At 40.5% G+C, this 14,492-nt stretch overlaps 1 protein-coding gene across 1 annotated transcript in view; it reads right to left on the bottom strand.

The window, feature by feature from the left end:
* Positions 1-5,826: 5,826 nt before the first annotated feature.
* Positions 5,827-14,492, bottom strand: part of LOC134675453 (twitchin) — a 173,758-nt gene continuing 165,092 nt past the window's right edge. Inside the window, 9 exon segments of the mRNA XM_063533722.1 lie at positions 5,827-6,338; positions 6,539-6,781; positions 7,738-7,907; positions 8,785-8,921; positions 9,590-9,704; positions 11,635-11,773; positions 12,353-12,519; positions 13,410-13,560; positions 14,246-14,364. Coding sequence (XP_063389792.1) covers positions 6,575-6,781; positions 7,738-7,907; positions 8,785-8,921; positions 9,590-9,704; positions 11,635-11,773; positions 12,353-12,519; positions 13,410-13,560; positions 14,246-14,364 — 1,205 coding nt within the window. The 3' untranslated portion in view covers positions 5,827-6,338; positions 6,539-6,574.

Genomic DNA, 14,492 nt, shown 5'->3' with positions numbered 1-14,492 from the left:
GTGAAGTTACATGCCCAAAATTGACTAGGATTTTACTATCGTCAGTATTTCCTCAAACAATATCGGAATGTGAATATTTGTGGGAGGTAGGCATTATCCGCGCGATCTACGCTTGAGAACATTTATCATTCCAGAGGTCATCGGTTAAACATTTCAATCGTGGCTCAGTTTTGAATATAGGTACTAGGACTAAATTTGTCCACATATTTTACATTTTACATTTTTGATGCCTTATTACAAAGGAGTAAGGCGCAAAAGTGTAAACATATTTTTACGTCGACTGTACCACGGATATAAGTCAAAAATATGCCTGGGACTCAAGGGGTTAATGAAGGGTTAAGCCGGTGTTGCTCGAAGGGTTAATGCTTTCAGAGGCAAGACGAGAAAAATGGTTTGGAATTTGCTAATAAAGAAAAGCCCTAGGTTCAATGTACCTATTCAAACAAAATTACGACCTTTATGGCTACAATACAAACATATGACTCCGATTACAATGTTGGAACATAACCTTACTTCTTTTTCCAAGGAATAAGAAACAAGACAATAATTAACCAACCAACTCCATAAACCAGTCTTCGAATCACGTAAAAAATTCAAAAATGGAATGATTTTTAAAAAATGTATTCGACCCGCGCGCTCATTTATAATAAGAGAAACCGAAACAAAAAGAACGATTCGGATTTTGTTCGGAAACGAACCGATGCTGCGATAAATATTGAAATATGGAGGAGATATGCTTTTTGGGGTTCCGTACGCAGAAGCACCGATGTAACACTACTAGTAAGTTCGTTTTGTTTGCCTGTCAATCTGTCCGACCTTAAAAACTAAGTATACCTACGAGTAGTTATTTATGAATAAAATATTTATTGATCCTGTATCGGTTATTGGATTGAGTAGATTTTTTTCTGATTTAGGTATGAATTAGGCACGGGAGTGCAAGAATTGTGTTTATATTGTCATATTTATTTAATAATTCAAATTTAGATCCCACAATGTTTAAATAACCCAATACGCTTTATTAAATGCAACTAGGTACCTACTTATTAGAAGCTAAACATGAAACTTGATCATCGTCACAGAATAAATAATAGTACTAGGTAAGGTACAGAAGACTCACTCTCTAACAAAACGCGTCTGTTACGATCAGGACAGATATGGCCGCTAGGTGGCGACAGCGCCACGCGCGGCTTATGGCAAACCCCAAAATTGGGGTCGAACGGATGTACTTTTAGGTACCTGTAGCAAAGCGACGAAATCGCGGAGTGAGACACGCCTGTCATCGTGCAAACTAAGTATAATATAATATAAGGATTTGTATTAACAAATCCTCTTTATTTCACAACCTCAACATAAAATTACAAGGAAATCACACATAATACCATCCATAATGATCTCTTCCAGACAACCTTTAGGGAAATGAAACTGTGCAGCATTTCAAAAACAAAATAAGTAAAATAACATCACATGATACTCACGAAAATCACTGATTTATTCGTGACCGAAAAATTTAATATTTTAAACTTTCGCGTTTTGAATACATATTAACTCACATTACCATACACTTTTCGTCGGGTAGATGCACAAATCTCTGTTTTGACATTTTGCTGGGACAATCAGTCAGCCGCGACCACGACCAGTGAAACCTGGCCGCGTAGCCAAGATGCCAATCGCTAACGCTCCGTAGCGATCGAAACGCAACTGTCACTGTCACACTAATGTGGAAGAGTGATAGAGATACATAATGCTTTTCGTTGTCGAAGCGATAGCGATTGTAACCTTGGCTAGGCGGCCTGTGTCGAAACGTCGGTAAATAAAGGTAATTGAATATAATTCGCGTTAGACCCGTCTATAATGTGAGTTAATACGAAAAATTTAAGTCAAACTAATATGTTGCAGCACGGAAACCCTGCGCGCCGACTCACGCTTGACCGGCCACATTTTGTTTTTTCTCATAATGGACGAACGACGCTATACCGGCTACGCTACTGTTTTACGACCTATTAAAACTATTAGGAACTGTGATACTAGCTTTAATAGGGCGTGTTGATGCTGGAACGAATTTGAAATTGGAACGTAGTTTTATGTGCAGCGTAAGTGAATGAAGTATTTTTATTGTCGTTGACAGTGTTGATATTCTGTGCGTAGCGCGGGAGCGGATTGTACGATCTTAAAAAATCTTCGATGAAGTTACATTATATTTATAGGGTGGGACAATAATCGTTAAATTACTCAGTTTTATGGCTTTATTATTATAATGATGTGTTTAAAATAAAATGAAGATATAGGGCCAATTTTTATTAAGTCCTTGATTTTAGATACATTTTGGTTAGTAGATCCTATAAGATTCTAAGATCTCCAGATAGGTCTCACAGAACTGTAACTTGGTATTAGATGAGAATGTATTTTTCTCGGAGCTTGTAGAACGGAAGCGGTAAAGATACTGTCTAAATAGCTCGTTGTTAAAACGATATTGATCAAGTCACGTGGTTTTGTTTGTAACAAGGTACATGGGGGCAATTTTGACATCGGGGTAATTTCAACTAATCGAAATATCTTCCATTCCATGTTTCATTATTAAATATTCAGTGCCATATATGTCCAGATAGCAAAAAAGATGTGTTATGTGTGACTCTAGGTAATATTGTAAAACATGGAAGATATTTCGATTAGTTGAAATTATCCCGCAGTCGAATTGCCCCCCTGCACCTTACTTTTACTAAAAGATCAGATTTTAATGTAGAGCCTTTACAAGGCATAGGTACAATAATACAATGGACGTAATTTGGAAACTATACGAGTCATGTTACTGTAGGACTTCGATTGCGCGATTAAACAAGTGTAAGGACACCGTGAAGCTAAGCAGACATCGTAGCCCATTTGGGCTTACAACTCTATAGTTCGTTTTTTTTTTAGCATTAGAAATTAGGTAAACAATCTTGATGTGTCTTTTAATTGAAAAACACATTTTAAAAATAAGTTATGGCAAATATGTAACAATTATGAAGCTAATTCAATCATTTATATTCTTCTGCTTTGATAAGTATGTAATAGTTTTTGAATTTTAAAAAGCATTTTTCAATTAAAAGACATGTCAAGATCGCTTACCTTCTTGCAAGTTCTTTCTAATGTTCTATAGTCCAGAGAAAGGTGTCTTATTAAAAGAATTTGCAATGGAAGTTCTTATTTTTTTTTCTTATAACCGTGCTATTTTTACAAATATTTTCGTAGTTTTCTAAAATACTAACTTTTTGATCAATACAAAATTCCTTCTCACCCCAACCTCCGAACATTAGGCAGCTAGTAAATTATTCGAATATCCGGATGAGATCCATCAGAATTTCAACTAAACTCAAATCATAGACAAATCCCTGTACAGACAAAACAAAAAAAAACACACTTTACATAATAACGAACGCGTCCAAACCGCTCAGTCATTCACTCATCGCCCGATCCGAATTAAAAAGTAAAAAGTACATCAATACAAACTTAACTATGCCGGTGGTCAAAACGAGAACTAACATTTCCCTTTGCAAAACTAGTAGTCTCTTAGAAGGCAGCGACAGTTTTGAAAGCATAGTTAAGTTGGTATTTTTACAAAAGGAACAAGTTCTGAGGATTTCATATTTTGAAATGAGAATTGGTTTTGAATAAGGAATCCGAGTTAGTGCTAAGTCACGTTCGGGACCAACAACCTTGGGGAGTAGATGTCCATGGCGGCTTGCAAAAAGGAAAGACTGGATGAAGGGTCTATGAGAGCTGTGAGTAGCACCACAGAATAAATAATAGTACTAGGTACAGAAAGAAGACTCACTCTCTAACAAAACGCGTCTGTCACGACCAGCACAGATATGGCCGCTAGGTGGCGACAGCGCCACGCGCGGCTTATGGCAAACCCCAAAATTGGGGTCGAACGGATGCACTTTTAGCTACCTGTAGCAAAGCGACGAAATCGCGGAGTGAGCCACGGTAGCACTTAGCTCTTTTACGTTAACATCAGTAAAATGACTTGATGCTTTGATTAATACTTACAGACAATACAGACTTATTATTGAACAGTAATATTCAATTGGCATTGGACTTTATAAACATCATCTTCCTTGCGTTACCCCAGCTTTTTGCCACGGCTATAGCCTGGGGTCCGCTTGGTAATTAATCCCAAGAAGAAGACCTTCCAACCCAGAGGGTAATCTAGGTTGACATACAGGGTGGAAAGATAAGTCGGGCCCTGGAGGGAAACCACCTTTAATCCTTAAGCTGGCTCATTTTACTTAAAGGAGACATTCCTTCATTTTTAAAAACAAAGAAAACTGCATTCAAAGATTTTCTAAAACTCGCTTGCCTCGCCCGGGACTCGAACCGACTAAAAATTCCAAAAAAATAAAAACTCGCAATTTTATTCTACTAGTCGGTACTGTTAATGTTAATGATAACATTTCTCCAAGAAACATTAGGTCTTATACTCGTCTGTCGTACAAAATATCCATAAAATCTAATATTTAGTACTTAAGATTTTTTTAGACAAGCCAAATCGAAGAAAAACAGAAAAAACTTTGAATGCAGTTTTGTTTCTTTTTAAAAATAAAGGAATGTCTCCTTTAAGTAAAATTAGCCAGCTTAAGGATTTAAAGTAGTTTCCCTCCAGCTTAGGGCCCGACTTATCTTTCCACACTGTATAGTACCTATTAGTCCGATTTTCTAGCGATGTTTTCCCTGCCGATAGACTCAACTAAGTTATACTGAATTATTCTTGTATTTTTTTTTTAACTTTCACGTGTGGGGATCATTGTACTGCTTCTCTTGGAATGCAGATTTCTTGTAATAAATATATTTTGAATTTTGATAGATATAGGGTCATTGTGCTAGTTTTCGTCCGGTGTCAGTTTCCGTCCACTTGACAAAATTTGAATATAAACCTTCATTGCTGCACACATTTGGACTTATTGCATCCTTAATATCTAAACAATTTATCTACCTACATAAAAAATATACTTCGCAAGTAGCAAATTATAAATGAAATGTGTTATTTACTAATCCGTCAAGTGGACGGAAACTGACACCGGACGGAAAACTGACGCAATTACATAACAAGCCATCACATCGTCGCTACCAAAAATCAGCTGGTCCTCTCAAACTGTTGGGATAATAACTTTATGACGGCCAATAAAACGATCCTGCCACTTTACGGTTGTGTAACTATCGTTAATAATGTTCTGATTGTCCAGTCAGCTTCAGAACTATCTGCCATTCCATAATGCTTAACAAAAATTAAAGTAAGTCGGGTTACTTTAGCCCTGGAGGGTAACTTTGGCCATTGAGATTTACTCGGTTCAGGTTATATTGCGCTATAATTATGGAAATGAGGTTGGTTTTAGCTAACCTTTGACGTTTTTATGTATTTTTATAAGACCCTTTTAAATGAGGTTTTCATGTGGGTCAAAGTAACCCGAGCTTACGGTATGACCCTATATGTCGAACAATAAGATTGTGACTGAAAGTTTTGAACGCAAACTGAAGAGATAAACATATTATATATTTGGAAATGTATTCCAGGGTGGCACATACTTTTGGTGTGTTATTTAATCCACTACTATTAATGCCCACATTTTTATGTACATTTCCTGCTACTCAAAAGTTGTCTGGAAGAGATCGCTTTTTAGCGATAAGACCGCCTGTTGTTACCGGGTTCTATTATTCCATTAAAATTTCTTTGTAGTTTTACATGTATGTAAAATGTATAATTATTGGTGCAATAAAGAATATTTACTTACTAATGTTTGATGCTTACTTTATGACTGGTTTGTAAGGTTCAGACACAATAAAATACCATTTTAATTTTTAGGTATACATATTTATTTATAAATTACGCGGTCACATGATATAAATTAAATTATGTACAATTAAATAATACAGTTAAATTTATATAAAAATAATAATATTACAGACTTGGTCGGCACGCGGCGACCGTTTCTAGGATACTTTTGGTGGCTTTGAAAATATCCCCGAAAGGGTCATCGCGGGTTCGGACCTAGGACCACATATATTAAATTTCAAGCTTAAATTCGTTTAAGGAAGCTTCAACATCTGTTAGGTGAATAAATAAAATCAAAAACGAAACTGCATCGGATAACGTCGACATAAAATAAATTAACATTTGAACGTTAATAGTGACTAGAGAAATCTCACGTACACATAGGCATCGACAGGGTGTAACACTTAACTTAAATAAATTAATAAACTTTTATATTTTTTATAAAAAAAAACTCCTTTACACACTTAGACTCCGAATTGTATAAAAATGTCATCAATAAATAGGTTTCAATTTAGCGTCACAATATTTTGTTTAAATAGTGATGTGACTGCATAGACTAGGGTTCCTCTAGACGGAGTTTAGAGCAATTATTTCATGAAACCGATGCTGCCAAAAATACTAGGGTGCGGGGGACGAGGTGAGCGAGGTCCCGTGCCGTGATTGGTCCGACACAAAGACACTTTCGACTCGAAAATGGAGTGGCAGAGGGGGTAGCGCTACTATGCTCAGTCTGGAGGACTTGTTTGTGTGTGAGTGTATCAGTCGTTATGCCTCGACGACGTTGAGATAGAAGGCGGCGTGCGAGTCGCCCTTGGAGCCGACGGCGCGCGCGGAGTACTGTCCGGCGTCGGCGGCGGCGGCGGCGGCGATCTCAAGCCGGTACCGCGCCGTGCCCTCCATCGTGAACCGGTACCGGGCGGACGTCTCGTCGATGGGCTTTCCGTCCTTCAGCCATTGGAGCTGGAGCGGTGGCTGTGGAGAGAAGATTGGATCAGTATATCAAGTACAACTATAGGTAAATTAATAAAACTGTTTAAGCACCCATGATGGTACTTGATAGTACAGTAACCAGAGACGCTAAACTGGGAGCAAAAAAAGATCATTTTGAACGAACAGAACTGTTCTATTAGAAATATAATTCTTTGTGTCACGAAAACAAATGTGTTGCTTTCCTCAAATGATCAAAGATTTTCAAAAGATTTTGAAAAATGTATTATATAAAGGTTACAGGTTCACCTATCAGCACGGTATCTGGCCACAACTAGAGATTTAGGTAGTGCCGATTTGACATGTTCACGCGGATCGCAGCAAATCGTACATGCAGGAAAGCGGTCTATTATTTGTTATAGTCGTTCGATTTGTAGCTGACCCCTAACGGCTAATATACCTTGTCGAGCTCAGCGGTGAAGACGGCGGGCTCGGCGGCGCCGACGGTGGACGAAGCGGGGAAGGCCTTGTATTGTGGCGTGGCACTAGTCTCGCCAGGTACGGACACTACCAATGTGCGTATTCTCTAGTCCATTACCTTGTCGAGCTCGGCGGTGAAGACGGCGGGCTCGGCGGCGCCGACGGTGGACGAAGCGGGGAAGTCCTTGTATTGTGGCGTAGCACTAGTCTCGCCAGGTACGGACACTACCAATGTGCGTATTCTCTAGTCCATTACCTTGTCGAGCTCGGCGGTGAAGACGGCGGGCTCGGCGGCGCCGACGGTGGACGAAGCGGGGAAGGCCTTGTATTGTGGCGTAGCACTAGTCTCGCCAGGTACGGACACTACCAATGTGCGTATTCTCTAGGTCGAGCTCGGCGGTGAAGACGGCGGGCTCGGCGGCGCCGACGGTGGACGAAGCGGGGAAGGCCTTGTATTGTGGCGTGGCACTAGTCTCGCCAGGTACGGACACTACCAATGTGCGTATTCTCTAGTCCATTACCTTGTCGAGCTCGGCGGTGAAGACGGCGGGCTCGGCGGCGCCGACGGTGGACGAACCAGGGAAGGCCTTGTATTGTGGCGTAGCACTAGTTTCTCCAGGTACGGACACGACCAGTGTGCAGGAGGAGAACGATTCGCCCGCGTCGTTGAACGCCTCGCATGTGTATACGCCTGAAAAATATACAACAATGTACACATTAATTACACACAGTCCCGTTTTATAATCAAATAACAATGTACATGGTTGAACCGTTAACTGTGTTGGACTTTTTGGGCTGACAAGCTTGAGAATTTGACATGGGACGCTCGACATACATGCAGTAATGTGCGAATCCACCCTTTTCGAACAATCTAACAATAAGCACAAATTTAGTAAATTGATCACATAAATCTACTAATGATAAATTTAATTTGGCGACAGTATTCATAGTATCTACTTTAAAATTTTGAGGTTTTTCAACAAGAAAAACGCCTTCAGGTAGAACGGATAGAAAATAATATCACCTGATTTTGCTATTATGTTTCATTAGGCGCTACTTGTCTGTCATATATATTTTGTAATCAACTTCTACATGAGCTGAGCAATTGAGCATGCGTTGTTCACTACACGATTTGATAAATATGTACTATTTAACTGACCATAAATAGACCTTATGTCATTGCCATAAGGTTTAAGAATAATCAGTAAATTATGGAATGTAGTACGTATTGGCATCCTCGGGGAAGGTATATGTCGAAAGCGTGACCAATAGTCGACCTTAACTCGTTGCTATAGGGTTCAGAACGTACCGGCATCCTCGGGGAAGATCTCAGCGATGTGCAGCTTGTGAATGTTGGCCTCGCTGGAGTACTGGAATACTCGAGGTCGTAACTTATCAAAAGTCGACCTTAACTAGTTGCTATAAGGTTCAGAACGTACGGCATCCTCGGGGAAGATCTCAGCGATGTGCAGCTTGTGAATGTTGGCCTCGCTGGAGTACTGGAAGTCTCGAGGGCGTAACTGATCAAAAGTCAACCTTAAGTCATTGTTATAAGGTTCAGAACGTACCGGCATCCTCGGGGAAGATCTCAGCGATGTGCAGCTTGTGAATGTTGGCCTCGCTGGAGTACTGGAAGTCCTTCGAGGGCTTGATCTCCTTGTTGTTGTGCAGCCACACTACGTCGAAACGCTCGGCTCCCGTGATTCTGGACGAAGTATCGAATTTATATAATTATTGCGTAAAATAAAGTTTGGTTGCTTTGTTGTCTCTTTTTGACGGAAATAAATTATGTATTTAGCTATAGTTCCTATTGTTACGAGTATTCTACGATTCCCAACTACCGGTCGGAGTCGGGCCGCGACGGAGCGCATTTTCAATGTGTCTAATCATTTTATATGGCAGAAGCGATGGAATCCGCCCGGAACCGTCCGCGTCCGCGCGGCGCTTAGCGGCTTACGGCCGTACAAATGTGAAATTCGCTCCGACTCCGCCCGTTCGGTGGAAATCTTACTTCTGTACTACTCTAAAAGATAGATATAGTTACTTGACGATCCCATTTAAAACACGGTAAATGTTACACCCACATGGTAAAAAGCTGGGAGTCTAATTTTTTTCGTTTGTTGCCATGGGCCCATTTCTCGAACGGTATTAGTCTAATATTATTAGTGTGTTACCATGGTAACCGATACGATTTGACAGTTCGTGGACTAATAATATTAGTCAAATACCGTACGAGAAATAGGCCTCAGTTCGTGGACTAAATAATATTAGTCTAACGCCGTTCAAGAAATGGGCCCCTGTTAGGAGAAGAATATTTTCTATTTAGAATTTTAGTTTTGTTTATAAGTGTTACAAGTTAAAACATAACCGTACCTGCAGGACAGCGTGACGGCATCTCCGTCCGTGACGATCTGTGAGGTGGCGTGGTCCACGATCCTGGGCGGCTTGTCGCCACTCTTCACGCCGGCGGCCGCGCTACCTTCCATGGCTGCGAAAACAAGGAAGCTGTTAGAAAAATATAGGCAAAAAGAGGCAGTGAATTATATCAGGGCTCTCCAAACTCCGGGCCGCGGGCCAAATCCGGCCCGCGAAGCGTTCCTATTCGGCCCGCCGACAGCGGTCCAATCCGGCCCCCGGGAGCCAGGCTCCAGGTGTTCAGCATAACAGCAGCAACCAGATACTTGGGCGCCGACGGTGGCCTGCGCGAAAAATTCTGAGGCGCAATATGGCCCTCAGGAAAAAAAGTTTGAAGACCCCTGAATTATATAATTTAACCGAACTTAAACTTAAACTCTGTGATTTAACCTACAATACTCTCCTAAACAACTGTACAGGTCCAGACCGCGCGAGGCTTTTGGCGGTCGGAGCCCGGGAAGCCGGTTACTGGCTACATGCCCATCCTTCGCCCAATACTGGTACTTTCTTGGATCCGGCCTCCCTTAGACTGGCGACTGGTTTGCGACTCGGGGTTTCGGTGTGTACGCCACACATATGCTCTTGTGGCACAGACGTGGACCGACTGGGACACCACGGATTATCTTGTCAAAAAAGTGCAGGCCGTTTTTCGAGACACGCGTCGCTTAATGACATAATCCGTCGGTCTCTTGCCACCATCAATGTGCCTGCTCTTCTTGAGCCGACTGGCATTATCAGAGATGATGGCAAGAGGCCCGACGGGGTGTCTTTAGTTCCTTGGAGCTTGGGACGGATGCTGGTGTGGGATGCTACCTGTGTAGACACGCTGGCACCGTCCCACCTCCAACGGACTCGCGCATAAGTTGTTCGCAGAAATCGCGAAGCGTCTGGTTGACGTAACTGGTGACCGAAGAGCTGGCGGCTACCTCGCACAACGTATCAGTATTGCGATACAGCGGGGAAATGCCGCCAGCATCCTTGGTACAATGCCTCAGGAGCCTATTTTAGATTTAAGCTAGTTATAATTTCGTTTAGTTGTACCACTGTATACATATTGTATGTAAATAAATGATTAAAAAATATAGTGTTATAATTTATATTAGCGCGCTGTCAATGTAATGTTGGTCCCTATGAGAGCTCTTCAAATTCCTATTTAGTTAGGCTTAATTTAAAAAGTAATTGAAGTAATAAGCATTACCCATATTTTTATTACTTAAAGATCCCAAGAAGATGTTATGTTACTAAACTGCTTTGTATTGTAGAATAATATAATAAGTATACGTATTTTAGAATATTAGTGGTAACACGTTGTAAAATTTAGTGCTAACCACCATTTGTTTGTTAACCTGTTGCTATTGGCGGGAACCTATAATTGGCTTTCTGTTATCTATATACATAACTATTGTACAATTGATAGCTGTTGGTTCTCCGAATAATAAATAAATAAATAAATAAATAAATTAATTAATTAATTAATTAATTAATTAATTAATTAATTAATTAATTAATTAATTAATTAATGTTAAATTAAACTTCCATAGGAGAAGTAACAGGCCGTTGACTCAAATTATGTGACTTCAATCGAAAAATTAATTAAAATTGTCATTTAGTAAGACTGCTCTGCTGAGTAAAAAATAACACAAACGGTACAATATATTTTATGCAGATGTGATATTTGATTTAGTTTATATACTTCTAATCGAAGGTTAGCTGGAAGAGATCCCTTATAGGGATAAGTTCGCCTTTGTACTTCCATTACTGTAATTTATTTTTGTAAACCTGTGTTGTGTACAATAAAGTGATTACTACTACAACTACTACTACTACTTACGTTTGACGGTGACCTTGCACTTGGTCTCGACCTGGCCCTGGCTGTTGATGACCCTCAGGGAGTACTCTCCCTCATCCTCGGGGAACACCTCATGGATGGCCAATGAGGCAACTCCGTTCTTGTATTTAATTACGAACTAATTACTAAACTACTATTTAGTTAATATACTCACGTTTGACGGTGACCTTGCACTTGGTCTCGACCTGACCCTGGCTGTTGATGGCCCTCAGGGAGTACTCTCCCTCGTCCTCGGGGAACACCTCATGGATGGCCAATGAGGCAACTCCGTTCTTGTATTTCAGGTCTATCACCTGTGGAATTGATAAAAAATATTGGTATAAGTTCAGAAAAACATGGCAGAAAAAAAACATTGTGAGGAGTATACATTTTCAGTTAATTGTCAGTTCTTGAAAAAACGATTATATTACAAAAGAGCATTGTAAGGATTTTTTAATGAAAAAGTTGGCCGCCATTTTTAATTTTTTACTTAATCTAATCGATCGATCGCTTCTATAATCGATTTGAGGAGAGATGGAAGGACTTACATGCGCAGGAAGCGCTGGTGGCCTAGCGGTGAGAGCGTGCGACTTGCAATCTGGAGGTCGCGGGTACAAACCCCGGCTCGTACCAATGAGTTTTTCGGAACTTATGTACAAAATATCATTTGATATTTACCAGTCGCTTTTCGGTGAAGGAAAACATCGTGAGGAAACCGGACTAATCCCAATAAGACCTAGTTTACCCTCTGGGTTGGAAGGTCAGATAGCAGTCGCTTTCGTAAAAACTAGTGCCGACGTCAAATCATGGGATTAGTTGTCAAGCGGACCCCAGGCCCTCATGAGCCGTGGCGAAATGACGGGATAATGCGAGGAAGAAGAGGAAGGACTTACATCAGAAGAGTGCAGCGGCTGGCCGTTCTTGTACCACTCGACCCTTGGGTCGGGGTCACCGCGCACCGCACATGACAGGTTCAGGGGTGTCCCGTCACGGGCCGCCAGCACATCAGGCAGGGCTCGCGCGAACGAGGGCACGCACATTGCTGAGTCCGATGCTGGCACTGGAATAAACATTTATGTTACTTTTTGGGTTACACACATTTTGGAGGATATTTAACTAAGTGTTTTACCACTAAATAATAAAATAGCTACCCAAGGGGCTAATAAGGAATTGTTAGACATCTCTATAGGCTACATTTAACCATTATAACGACAGCTGAAAACTCTTCTGATTTTGAAGTCATGTTTTGGTTTGACACTGACAATTTCTTAATCCAAGAACCTTCCTAAAATTTGTGAATTGTTAAAATAATAGCGTTTGTAAGGGTGGTGTTCCACCTATCCAACTTCTTTGTCCAATGTGAATTGCATTTCACATTTTTGCTTATTGAGAGAGTGACATGCAAAGACATTGGTCAAAGAAATTGGACAGGTGGAATACCACCCTAAGCGATATTTTGGTAAGTTGTAATAGTACATTGTGCAATATGGGGTGTAAGTTGAATATTGCAAACGAGAGTAAGTTAAATCGCGACGGCTTGCCGGATTTATAGACTCGAGTTTGCAATATTATTACGCCCCGAGTTACACACAATGTTTTTCATCACACTTGCGATACAAAAATTAAGTATAAAGACAAAAAACTGTTAAGTATGGCACTAGAAACTTCATAACTCCCTAGGGAGAACGCTTTTTCTGTAACTCCCGCTAAACCTGCGTGCAATTCCACATTTACTGAGAGAGTGTGATGAAAAGTACAGTCAACGGTAAAAATATGGGTGTACAAATCATTTCAAAAATATGTCTCATAACTCTTATGTCAGTGAATTAAGAACTATGGGACATATTTTTGAGTAAGTTGTCTACACCCATATTTTTACCGTTGACTGTATATTGCACGCACTTGCTGTAGACCTCTAGAAATCAGAATTGAAAGCAGAAGTATACTCACAGACTAATTCCTTGGTTGTGCTCCTAGACCTCGACGAGGCATCTGAGTCCAGTTTAGCGCCATACTTCTTCTTGGATGCGTCCACGGAAGTCTGAGGCGAGAACTTGGGCCTCGCGATAGCGTGCGTCTTGACTGGCGGGTCGATCGTCACCTGATCATACACGATATAGTCATTCATTTAGTATTGCAATACAGATTCAAACACAAAGTAATCTTGGTTGACTACTGACCAGGAAAAGGTTATTGTCGGCTGCTCAAATAGCTTTAAGTACCAACCGTTTGTAAAGCAAAATGTATGTTGACCACTGACCAGGAAAATAATGGGTCGGTCACGCTGCTCAAAAGGCTTTCACCTGCCGTTTAGCAAAAAATATGACAAAAATGCATATGCATAAGACAAGTCACGGTTTGTACGACTCCGTTTTTGTCGGCTATTTACTGTACTCTATAAGTGTACAGAAATGTGCGTATGGGTGATGTGAAGATCTACTTTGTGTATACAAATCACATTTGTGTAAAATAAACTTGATTCGATTAATTATTATTAAAATAGCAAGAAGAAGTTTGTTACCTCGAGGATATTAGACTGGCAACTATAGTTCGTTCTTTTTAGTATTAGAGAAAAGGTAAACAATCTTAACGAATCATATACGATCATTTAGATTATTTTGCTTTCATAAGTAATAGTTACTGATTTTTAAAAAGAGTTTTACAGTTAAAAGACACGTCAAGATCGCGTATTCTTTTTCTGATGGTAAAAAAACGAACTATAGTTCTGGGCATATGCGGGTATAAAAAAGTTTAACCTAACTTTTGTTTAGTAGGTTTGTTAGTACCTTGGTCTTGGTGATGATCGGCGGTGGCGCGGGCTTGATCGGCTTCTCGATGTAACGCCTGTCGCCCGAGTGGAGGAAGTTGTGTGCTAACGCCGCTTGTTCCGCGCTCACTACCTCGCCTGCGCACACACAAATACATTAATTGTTGATAGCTAGAACCCTTCTAAGTAACTTCATGAACATGTCGGCAAACTTAAAATAATTCGAAAACCAGAAGGGAAGATGGGCACCACGGTCTGAGTTGCCA

Source organism: Cydia fagiglandana, chromosome 22, assembly GCF_963556715.1.
Source record: "Cydia fagiglandana chromosome 22, ilCydFagi1.1, whole genome shotgun sequence".
Taxonomy (NCBI): Eukaryota; Metazoa; Arthropoda; class Insecta; order Lepidoptera; family Tortricidae; genus Cydia; species Cydia fagiglandana.
Note: the sequence above shows the minus strand (reverse complement) of the source record. Positions and strands in the feature narration are given on the sequence as shown.